Genomic DNA, 12,056 nt, shown 5'->3' with positions numbered 1-12,056 from the left:
TCCATCAAGAATGAATTATATATATAGATATATAGACACTTCCATCATTTCTATTGAGAATGAACTATGAGATACAGTGTGTGTGTGTGTGTATACATATACATGTGTGTCAACAGTCCCACGTCAGATCACCCACGACCTCAAACAACATAGAGTTCAGGGGAAAACTGCATACATACAATATAGTAAGCCATCTCAATTATATACAACCAATAGCTAGTATCGGAGGCTTGTAGGAGGTTGCTATTTCCGTCCAACTTTGGGCTTAATGGGGACTCCAGGGAGCATAACGGTGAGTTAATGAATAAGAGAGGAGGTCACTTCGCCAAGGGAAAGCAGAGAAAATTCAGTGCATTTGTTCTCTTCCAACTGAAAGTGAAGAACGTGTTTGGATTTTGGGAGAAAAACTTAAATTCCTCTTAATGGTTGTGAAATGTCACATCAGGCCGTGCAATGGGAAAGTCGGGAAGAAAGGGAAAGGGGATCCGATTGAAAATCAACCTGCGCTCCTGGGGAAGCGGAGCCTGCCTCTGAACGGCTCTAGGAAGAAATCCCCATAGATTCAAATAGGCTCCGGAACCGCCCAGAGTTCTGTGGTCCGTTGCATCCGTTACGCAGGCTTCACCGATCCAAGCGTTCAAACCAGATCTCTTTCAAGGCTGATGGTTTCTACATTTGAACTCTGGCAGTTATTCGGAGTCCTTGTTTCGGGGGGAGGAAAGGCAGAAGAATCCCTTTCAAGGTAATTCTAGTCTCAAATCATGACTGTTCTTCGAGTCTTGGTCTCTTCTCTCTCATGCATTGCGATAAGAACGACTCCCAATGAAGCAGAAAAGGGCAGAGTTCCTTCCTCTGCCCCCCAAATACTTTCTTGCCTACCAAATAGAATCATCATCATCATAATCTTTATATTCTGTCCTATCAGGATAATATTATATTTATTATCATAAATAGTTGGGTCGAACTTAGGGAAATGGCATAGATTATTATTATATTGTCATTAATTATTCACTAATAATAATAATAGCTGGTTCAAGCCGGGTGGGGGGTTGCTCTTCATTTGGGAACGGCAGCAGATTTGATTTATAACAATAATAATTCATATGTATGTTTTGTAGAATGGAATCATTATTACAGAGTCTCACTTATCCAACATTTTGGATTATCCATTGCATTTTTGTAGTCAATGTTTTCAATGCATTGTGATATTTTGGTGCTAAATTTGTAAATACAGTAATTACTACATAGCATTAATGTGTAATGAACTACTTTTTCTGTCAAATTTGTTGTGTAACATAATGTTTTGGTGCTTAATTTGTAAAATCATAACCTATTTTGATTAATAGGCTTTTACTTAATCTCTCCTTATTATCCAACATATTTGCTTATCTTCTGCCAGCCTGTTTATGTTGGATAAGTGAGACTCTACTGTATATATTTGCATTGATTATTCATGAATAATATCTGGGCCAAGCTGTGGGGATGGCCCTTTGTTTGAGAATGGCAGCAAATATAATTCATAATCTTGTAAATCGCCTAGAGCATCGTGGATGGAGGGCGATTAATAAGTAATTAAATGATGATGATGATGATGATGATAACAAATCAGTTATATATTTTCATGCATTATTAGCTAATAATAATAGCTGGGCTGAGCCACAGGGATTGCCCTTCATTTGAGAACGGCAGCAAATATCATTTATGGCTATAATAATTCATATGTATGTATGGTAGAATGGAATCAAATATTATTGTTATATTTATTTTCAGTAATAATTAACGAATAGTAATAGCAGGCCCAAGCTGCAGGGGATTGCCATTTGAGGGTGTCGGCAGTTGTTGTTGTTGTTGTTGTTGTTCTTTCAAGATCTGGGGCCATTCTCAAGCAAATGCCTGGACCTCCCAATGGGAATGCTCTCCTCTCTCTTTGGAATGGCTCCGAGCCCCTTCAGGAGGGGGGTGCTTCAGTTCCAGCGCTGTGCCCTGCTTGGGTCTCCCGGCCTGGTGCCGGCGCTGGCCTGGTGCCTCACAATGGTGGGCCCCTTCCCCTCTGTGACCCGCCAAGGCGGGCCCTGCCATCCTCCTTGGGGCCCACTGGGTGCCAGAGAGATGGCCTTGCTGCTCCTGGCGCCGCTAGGCCGCAGGCCCCTGCGCACCCACGCTGAGGTAACTCACTGCCAGCGTTGCCACGGCGACCGCACCCTCTTTGCCATTCCGTCCTTGGCGTTCACGACAAAAGGCCTCAGCCTGGCTTGACAAGGGCACAAGGTGAAGCCTCAAGACCCCAAAGAGGCCAGTTGTCATCACCTCCATGCCCCCCACTCTTTTTTAAATTGACAAAATGCCTTTCCTTCCCTTGGCAGAAGTGGCAGCCATTCCGGTCGCCCCTGAGAGGAAAACTGTTCCCGCTTTGACGTTTCCTCACGTCGGTTCACCCTGCCGTCTTCTTTTTGCCTCCTAGCTCCCGACGCACCTCCTCCAGCAAGGCCGGCCAGCTGGTGCCAATGACTCCATGACCGCCTCCAAGGTAATGGCACATTTGGGAAAAAAGGTGGGGATTTCAGCAATCCATCCAATGCCTCCCAATAGATTTCAATGGGACCAAAGTCGGATTTGGGTGGGATGATGATGATGATGATGATGATAATAATAATAATACTTTATTTTTCTATCCATCCGTCCCCTTGCTAAGGGCTGGGGAAAGAGTGGCAGGCGGCGGTGGCAGGGATCACGCTCTGTGCCTGCTTGCCCTGCAGTGGGCTTTGCTCTCCGGCATCACCCACCGCATCAGGCTCCGGTCGGATTCTTGGCTGGTCACAAACTGCTCCTTTCAGACCCACAGAGCCCTGGGCGGGCAGAGGGTTGGCGCCGCTGGGCACCGGCCGATCTGATTAGGAAGCATGTGCCTGGCTGAGCCAAGCCCAGACCCAGCCCTCCAGCCATCCAGCCTTTGCTCTTGCAACCTAGCCATCGCTCTGTCTCTCTCTATTGATCTGAGACCTAGCAATCTTTCTATCCATCAACCGGCCTACCAGTCTATCTAGAGGTCTATCTATCTGTCTATCTTTTTGAGATCTATTGATCTATCTATCTATCTGGATTCCTATCTGTCTTTCTGAGCCCTATCTCTCTATCTAGAGTCATATCTATCTATAGATTTAGAGATAGATCTATCTGGAGTTCTACCTACCTACCCTTCTATCTGAGCCCTTTCTATCTATTGATCTAAGGCTAATAATAATAATAATAATAATAATAATGGCCACCCTACTGGGATCTGGGCGCATCATCCGAAAATACATCACACAGTCCTAGACACTTGGGAAGTGTCCAACTTGTGATTTTGTGATACAAAATCCAGCATATCTATCTTGTTTGCTGTGTCATAATAAAATAATAATAATAATAACAACAACAACTTTATTTGTATTCCGCCCTATCTATCTCCCCAAGGGGACTCAGGGCGGATTCCAACATACAATGGCAAACATTCAATGCCTCCATAAAACAAACAAATACTATCTACCTTTCTATCCGTCCACAGACCTCTCTATCCAGAGACTGATCTATTTTCTTATCTAGGGCTGGATCCGCACCGGCCTCTATCCCAGGATCCAATCCCCGATTATCTGCTTTGAACTGGATTGTATGAGTCTACACGGCCAGATAATCTGGGATCATATTCTGGCATCGAGGCCAGTGGCGATCCAGCCTATCTCCTTACCGATCTCTCTCTCTCTCTCTCTCTCTCTCTCTCTCTCTCTCCATCCCCATTTTCTTGGGAGGCAAGGGCGGAGATTGAGAGGGAGGTCTCTTGTCTCAAGGCGAGGGCTGCTCCCCCTCCGCAGGGTCCACCTTGGGTGCCAACCCCGGTCTCATGCCACCCGCACGGTGCCACTGGTCCTGCCTGGCGGGAGTGAGGCTGAGGCTGGTGCCTTTCTCCCGCCAAGCCTTTGCCGGCTCCCCGGGCTTTTGTCCCCGGGGCCTGGCTGGATTCTGCTGCTCTTTGCAGGAGCAGCAAGGCCAGGAAACCTGATTCTGCCCTGGAGACAATGTCTTTTGTTGGTGCCAGCGCTGCCCCGTCGGTACAAACAGTGGCGTTGTTCTCCCGCTGAGTTGGGAGCCCAGTCAATGAAGGCTTTGTGTCGTCGAAAGTGGGAGGAGAAAGCGAGTCCGAGGCTGGCTTGGCAATGCCGAAACCCAGTCCCTGAGCATTTTCGGTCGGGGGGGAGAGAGCTGGCGAGGGCCCCGGGTGGCAAGGGGCCTCCAAGGTGGCAGAGGGTTCTGGGGGCGCAGGGGCCAAGCTGCTTGGAAAGAGCCTGTTCCATGTCGGAGGAGCATCCTCAAGGCTTCCTGGGCACCGACAGGGCAAGAGGAGGCAGGCAGGACGGCGCTTGAACCGCGGGAAAGGTAACGTAGGATGCCAAGGGGTCCCTCTGTGCTGCCGCTGTTGCCAGGACTGTATTGGATGAGGGAACAGAAGGCATGTTGTTCTGCACGACAGTCAGGGGAATGCACCCAATACACTATAATTCTTGGCCATGCCACCGTGGGTGCCCTTGTATTACATTTGATGCCTGCACGGCTTGAAAGGCCAAACTCCCCACATTCTGCCAGGACAGGTTGCTCTTCTCCCTTGTCAAGTGGGGCAACTTTTGAGGGAGAATGTACACGCGAGAAAGACCCCCTGGTTGAAATGCCCAGGCACAAATTGGCAGCTAGGATAGGCTCAGCAGTGTCAACTCTCAGTTGTGATCTGTTCAGCATAATGGAGACTGGATCCATTGGAGGCACGACAAGAAAGCGGGCCGACAACGCCCCTTGGTTCTTTCTGTGCCGACTTCCCTTGGCAAGTCGTAACCCGGAGACCCCTGGCGCAGTGGGTGCCTTTCTTGCCTCCTCCCCGGGTGCTGTAATGATTAACTGCAGATTGAATGCAAAGTCAATATTGAGGAGGGCCATGCCAAAAGTGGAGAGGAAGCATTGTCGGGTGAACAGATTTCCCAGGCCCAAACGCCCTGCTTGGGAGTGCCCAAACCTCCTCTGAGTTAAGTAAACACTCGAAAGGAACTTGGGCTGTTTATCCTCATGGTCCTGGCTCGTTTCATTGGCAAGCGGGGCCTCGCTCTCTCCTCCTCATACATCTCCACCAAAATGGGGAACAGCGCCATCCTTCCTTCCATCCCACCAAGGAAGGATGGGAACCTTTTCTAAGCAGATGCTGGATTCAGAGCATGGGCAAAGTGTTCCATGCTGAATGCCCACAGGGGCCTCCTCTCCCATCCCTGGTGCCAGTGCCCAGCCAGGTGCCAGGCAGAGCAAGAGGGGCCCCCAAATGCCTAGTGCCCCTGCCCATTTCTCCCCTGCTTGCCCTTGGCTTTCTCTGGCACTCCGGAGGCCTTTGGAGGCAGGCGCTTTGAATGCCAGGGAGGATAAGGGCATCTTGTTACCCAGCCGGGGATTGCTTGACCCTATCCATTCATTATTCATGGCAATGGTAATCTCAGCTGCAGGACGCAGTCAGCTGAGACAGGGAGGGACCCAGCAGAAGGGAGAGGGGCTGGCTCTCACGGGGTGCCCCACAGGAGCCAGGTAGCCCAGGTCGGGGGACGGGGAGAAGGCCCCCGGAGACACTCTTGCCCCTGGTTGGCCACCTCAGGCCTTGCGGGGGGGGGGGGGGGGAATAATAATATTATAATAATATTAATACAACAAAATTACAAATACAGGAAATGATATCACACAGACAATAATCACATATCATCAATTAATAAAAACAGAATAGCACAGTGGTGTAAACAATATAAAATACTATTTGGCTCTCTAGAAACAAGATATATATGAACACTGTTTAACACCAGCCAATTCCTATGATCAGGGTCCCCAGCATTCTCAAACCGAGCTCCAAGAACCATTTCAAGCCCTGTCCCATTGGGTGGTTGAGACTCTTCGCCATCATCAAAAGCCTGCTTAAACAGCCAGGTTTTCAACTCCTTCCTAAATGTTGGGAGGGTGGGTGCGTGTCTCATGTCTCCACCGCCGACGCCTGAACTGGGAATGGCAGCGCTGAGTCCCGGAGGAGGCCCAGGCTGCAATGGACCTGTGTCCTCAGCGGGAGCGGGACTCGTGACTGACCAGGAGCACCTCTGTCTGGTCTGGATTGAGGTTCAGCTTGCTAGCCCCCATCCAGCCCATCACAGCTGCCAGGCACTGCCCGCTGAGCAAAAGACGGGGCACCTCTGGGCTTCCGAGGGATGCTCGCTGGCGCTGGCCCTGGCCCAAGGCTCCCGCGCTTCATTGGCTGCCCCGAACCTTGCTTGCCTCTCCGCTCTCCTCCCGCCAGGCCTGGGAAGGAAGCCTGTCTCCTTGGCCTGAGCCGCAGAGGACGGTGCCGTTCAGTGCGGCTGCAGTGCAGTCTCCGGCATGCGCTCCGCCGCCTCTGCTCCGGCCCTTCCTGCCTCCCAAAGGACGCCTGCTTCGGGGGAAAGGGGCCCCGGCACGCTTGCGGCAGGTGCGCTCCACTTTCCCGGCCTCGCTTTTGCTTGGGCTGGCAGGGAGAGACAGGCGCTAGATGGGATGAGGAGGCTTCTTGGTTGGAATTCTTAATTAGGATGTTGACACTGATGTCGCTTTTATGTATGGCGTTGATTCTGATGTATTTGGTTGGTTCACTGATGACAGCATGGAAGGTTTGCTTCTGCCTGTGGGACTGACGCTGGCTCCAGGGAGGGCTGCATGCGCTTGGGAAAGCTTGCCAGAGAGCCTTGGCTTTCTGCACGTGCTCCTGGCTCCCGGTGGTCCCAGGAAGGCTGTCCCCATGGCTTCCAGGTGGACCAAGGGGCGCAGCATGGCCTCTCCCCTTAGTCGCACCTTGAGTGGATGGGAAGGCCGAGGTGCGCCGGACTCCAAGGGGCAGACATACATCCTCTCAAAGACCGATGGGAATGCAGGCTCATCCATCTCTGGAATGCCCTCCCGAAAGAAAGAAAAACAGCCCCCTCTCTTCTCTCCTTAACCTCCCAACAAAGGATTCTCCCCTCAGGCAGGAAGCAGCCAGGCTTTGCAGCTGCAAGGCTACTCGATGCTAATCAAGCTGGCCAATGGCAACATTCCCACTTGCCTCCAACAGACAAGAGTTCTTTCTTTCTCCCACCCTGGATGTTATTCCACAGGGATATATATCAACCCCACTTACCTAGTTTCCAACAGGCCTCCCAACCTCTAGGATGCCTGCTATAGAGGTGGGCGAAATGTCAGGAGAGAATGCTGCCGGAACATGGCCAGACCGCCCCGAAAACACATAGCAAACCAATTACCTTTGTACGCTTTCATATGGAGAGGAGGAGGATTAGATGTTGACAAATAGTTAATATACCACCGGCCAGCAATCGTATTATACTCTGGCTGTGCTGGTTCACGTTCGGTGAGCTTTGTTGGCTCTGTTGGTGTTTTGGGTGCATCATCATTTTAATCACGATTTTTGATTGAATTTTTAGGTGTGGTGGTTTCATATAAATAGATGCTTAATGTCTTGAGTGTGTTTAGGTTAGATGTTAGGTGATGTTATCTTATGTGATAGGTGATGTTATTATTTAATTTGGGGGTTATGAGTTGGTCTCCGATGTTGGCTTCTGTTGGGAACCAGTTGGTTTGCTATTTGAATGTGTATGAAGGCATTTGTGCTTTCCTTTGTTTGTTGGAATCCTCCCTAACGTGTATTAGTATTTTTAAACGCCTCCTCACCCAATGAGAGAAGGCTCACCCTCTGGGAGAGGATCTGAAAAGAAGGGTGGAAAGAGAAGCATGGAGAGAGCATGCCTCAAGGCCCACCCTCCGCTCTCCACCCTTCCTGCCGCCACCCCTCATTGCTCCTTCTGCCTCCAATGTTGACTGTCTTTCCCCCGGACTCCTCCGCTTGCAGGTGATGGCCATGCTGCCGCAGGGGAAGAACTGGCGCTCCATGGGCAAGGGCCTGGCGCTGGGCACCCTCCTGACCAGCTTCATGCTGCTGCTCTACTCCTACGCCATCTCGCCCTTGCAAGTCAGCATGACCGAGTGAGTGAGCTGGCCCTGGGGGGCGGAGGGGAGGTCTTTCCCTTTGGAAGGGGAGTTCGGGCATCCTTGCCACAGGACGGGAGCGGGGAAGGGTCTCCCTGATCGGCGTGAGCTGCCTCACTGCCAAAGCTGGCCCTAGGTATTTTTCAAGTGTAGGCGGACAGAATTTTGGCACCCCCCCCCCCAAACCAATCACTGAAAAATAAAAGCGTTGGATAAGCAAAAATGTTGGATAATAAGGAGGGATTAAGGAAAAGTCTATTAAACATCAAATTACATTAAGATTTTACAGATTAAGCACCAAAACATCATGTTTTACAACAAATCAACAGAAAAAGCAGTCTTGACTGCGCTCCTGTATGTTTTGCGCTCGAAGCGACCGCTTAATTCACCTCATTGTTGGACCGGCTCTGCTCACTGCAAGCCCATCTGCAAAACGTGGGCGGCTGGTAGTGGGACATGGTTCTTCAGACAGTAAGGGCCTCCTCAATGCAGTTCCTCAAAGAGTAGGAGGGTTAGACTAGATGCCCCTTGCAGTCCCTGCAGTTCCCTCTGTGAAGAGTGCTGGGTTGGAGAACTAGGGAAATCCTACACCTCCTTACTAGGAGATGGGTGTCATTGCACTTCAACTCGTCTATTTTCACCTGACAGTTGTCTAATTTGACCACAGGATAGTCCTAGAGTCCCACATGTGAGCATTCAATGCTTAGAAGGCATAGTTTTGGGAAAGGAGCCGGAGCATTCTTGAGGGTGGATGCGAGGGGCAGGCCTTGACCTTTGGCCTTTCTTTTCCAGGACGCCCATCCCCTCGGCTTGCTCTTCCCTCCGTGCCCCGGCCCGCCTGCCCTCCTCCTCCAACGCCAGCCGCAGCCTCTCGGGCCGCAGGTGCCTCCCCAAGCGGGACATCATGTTCATGAAGACCCACAAGACAGCCAGCAGCACCATCCTCAACATCCTCTTCCGCTTTGGGGAGAAGCACCGCCTCAAGTTTGCCTTCCCCAACGGCCGCAACGACTTCTACTACCCGTCCTTCTTTGAGCGCAGCCAGGTGCGGGACTACCGCCCGGGCATGTGCTTCAACATCATCTGCAACCACATGCGCTTCCAGTACGAGGAGGTGCGCAAGCTGCTGCCGGCCGGCGCCACCTTTGTGACGGTGCTGCGGGACCCGGCGTACCTCTTTGAGTCCTCCTTCCACTACTTTGGGCGCATCATTCCCTTGACCTGGAAGCTCTCCGGGGAGGACAAGCTGGCCGAGTTCCTGCGGGACCCCTGGCGCTACTACGACCCCAACGGCTTCAACGCCCACTACCTGCAGAACCTGCTCTTCTTTGACCTGGGCTACGACAACACCCTGAACCCCAGCAGCCCCCGGGTGGAGCAGTCCATCCAAGAGATCGACCAGCGCTTCCACTTGGTCATGCTCCTGGAGTACTTTGACGAGTCCCTGGTGCTCCTCAAGGACTTGCTCTGCTGGGAGCTGGAGGACGTCCTCTACTTCAAGCTCAACGCCCGGAAGGACTCCACCGTCTCCCGCTTGACGGGCGAGCTCTACCAGAAGGCCACCGCCTGGAACCTCATTGACGCCAAGCTCTACCGGCACTTCAACGCCACGTTCTGGCGCAAGGTGGAGGCCTACGGGAGGGAGCGCATGGCCGAGGACGTGGCCCGCCTCCAGGAGGAGAACGAGAAGATGACCCGCATTTGCATCGACGGGGGCCGCCCCGTGGACGCCAACGCCATCCAGGAGTCCGCCATGCAGCCCTGGCAGCCCCTGGGCGAGAAGTCCATCCTGGGCTACAACCTCAAGAAGCGCATCCACAAGAAGCACCGCAAGCTGTGCCGCAAGATGCTGACCCCCGAGATCCAGTACCTGACGGACTTAGGAGTCAACCTGTGGATCACCAAGCTCTGGAGCCGAGTGCGGGATTTCCTCAAGTGGTAGGCGTGGGCGCCGGCCCCTCTCCCTGACCCACCGCGAGGACCGCCTGGTGCTTATCCTTCCCATTCCCCTTCCTTCAATCCTTCCTCGTATTTTTTGGGGGTCGGCCATGTTGCCATCGTGCCACCCGAGAGTGTGCCGACCGGTTTCAACACCAGACCACGTCGAGAAGCAACTAGATTGAGCAGCCGAGAAACAAAATATCTCCCCGTCACCTTGGCAAAGGCTTCTGTGTGAACCTGATGCTGTGCAGATTCTGAGCTGCAACACTAAAGAGCAGAGCAAACAATAACAGACCACAACACCAAGAAAGACACCGTGGTCGTCCGCAATATTCTCTCTTCCCTTGTTTCTGCTTCCTCTGTTTCCAGTGTTTGTAGACAGACAAACAGTTGCCTATTTCCCCATCTGTGTGATTCTTAAGCAACAGTCGAGAGCACGTTCCTTAAGAACCGTACAATATGGGCCTCACTACATCACAAACCGGAAGCAATTCTGTTACGGCTTCTCCGTCTTGGGTCCTACAGATATTTTGGCAACATCTGAAGGAACAAGAATTACAGTTCAGTCTTTCGACAGAAAGCGTCCATTTTTAGATCATTAGAAAACCATCCTATGTTCCCAGTGTAGACACAAGGGAACGGATAAGCCGTAACTGTTTGTCTGTCTGTCCCCCTTGTATGTCGACCCTTCTCAAAGTGTTATTCCCCCCCCCCCCCCCCCAATGTGTTGTTAATGCCTAAGACCAAATCGATAAGAGTATTTTGCTTCAAGCTTGGAAAAGCCACCCTTTTGGGGGGAAACAACTCCTGAAGGAGGGTTCTCTGGGAGGTGGAATCCCAAAAGAGAGGCCTTTTCCCAGTTCGGGTTGATTACGAGTGCGTTACCGAGTGCGTTACTGAGCGTGTTTTCCGATTTCCTTGGGTCCAGAATGGAAGAAGCCGCCCCAAGGAAATGGCCCCCGTTGGGATGCTTTATGGAGAGCTTGGAAAAGCCTAGAGAACCCGTCCCACCGAGTCAAGGCTGCAGCGTAGGGATGCCGAGGCCGACCTCAGGCATTTCTTTCCCTCTCGTTCCCAAAGTGATGCCTTTTGCTGGGACTCAAGAGCGGGGCCACCAGCTCTTCACAAGCCTGTTTTGTTCTAATCACATTCTGGTGCTTACCGATTTCTGATCCGGAACCTTCTTGTCCAACACCGGTGAAGACCACTTGTTTGTGCCCCCTGCCCCCATGTTTCCCCTTCCTAAGCCGCCTCGAGGCATGCGCCGTAATCTATTTCTCATCGTTGTAAGTGTTTGTTTTATTTATTCGTAAACTGTTTCAGCCTAAATGGACAGGAGACGACAACCTTTGAGTCTCTGCCGACAACCCAGTTAAGGGAAACTGTACTCTCTATATAGTATTAGACATATATATATATATATAGGAACAAAGGTCCAAAGTCTTGCCTATTTGTGTGTGCTATACACCCCAATCTCCAGCAGGTAGAAGGGCCGACTGATATGGAAACCCTGTCGAATTGAGATCTGGGCCCAGAAACGTCTTCCTCCAAAACCCATGGTTTGAGGATCCCAGGATTTCCCTCTTTGGACACAAATGATAGGATCTGGTGAGGACCAGCATACTTCCTTTATTGGGGGGGGGGGGGTCACTGAAGGCATAAATGGGGGGAAGCCCTTCCGAGGCCCCCGACGTTTGCGGTGCCAGGTCAACCAGGGGAGCCTCTCTCCGTGCCTCCGTTCCCCCACTCCTTCTCCCCACTGTCCCATCTTCTGCGTGTGTCCAATACAATACAATAAAAAGTTCACTAGAGTGTTGTAAAATACATTATACTGTATATCAGACTGGTTTTTTTGAATACAGAGGTTTTGTTCCACCGTTTTCCAGCCTTGCCTCCGTTTCTTCTTGGGGAGGAAGGGGACTGGCATCAAAGTCTTTTGAGGGGCCTTGGATGATCATTTCGGAAGCTAAGCAGGGACAGCCCTGGTTGGGACTTGGATGGGAGGCCGACCAAGGTATATCAGGGGAAGGAACAGGCTCTGGAGAGTCCTCTATGGC

General features: G+C 51.4%; 1 protein-coding gene across 6 annotated transcripts; it reads left to right on the top strand.

The window, feature by feature from the left end:
* The first annotated feature begins 1 nt into the window (after position 1).
* On the top strand, positions 2-11,879 carry gal3st1 (galactose-3-O-sulfotransferase 1). 6 transcript variants are annotated; one of them, XM_008119787.2, is made up of 4 exons: positions 2-742; positions 2,462-2,527; positions 7,922-8,055; positions 8,851-11,879. In XM_008119787.2, exons 2-4 carry the CDS (start codon positions 2,513-2,515, stop codon positions 9,998-10,000), a joined length of 1,299 nt encoding a protein of 432 aa, XP_008117994.1. In that variant the 5' UTR covers positions 2-742; positions 2,462-2,512; the 3' UTR covers positions 10,001-11,879. The 6 variants fall into 6 exon arrangements, with proteins under 6 accessions (XP_008117994.1, XP_062814532.1, XP_062814533.1 ...); XM_062958462.1 differs by lacking the exon at positions 2-742 and adding an exon at positions 1,918-2,166; XM_062958463.1 differs by lacking the exon at positions 2-742 and adding an exon at positions 2,174-2,268 and having other exon boundaries at positions 2,364-2,527.
* The last annotated feature ends 177 nt before the right edge of the window (positions 11,880-12,056 follow it).

Source organism: Anolis carolinensis, chromosome X (assembly GCF_035594765.1).
Source record: "Anolis carolinensis isolate JA03-04 chromosome X, rAnoCar3.1.pri, whole genome shotgun sequence".
NCBI lineage: Eukaryota > Metazoa > Chordata > Lepidosauria > Squamata > Dactyloidae > Anolis > Anolis carolinensis.
This window is presented reverse-complemented; position numbering and strand designations above follow the sequence as displayed.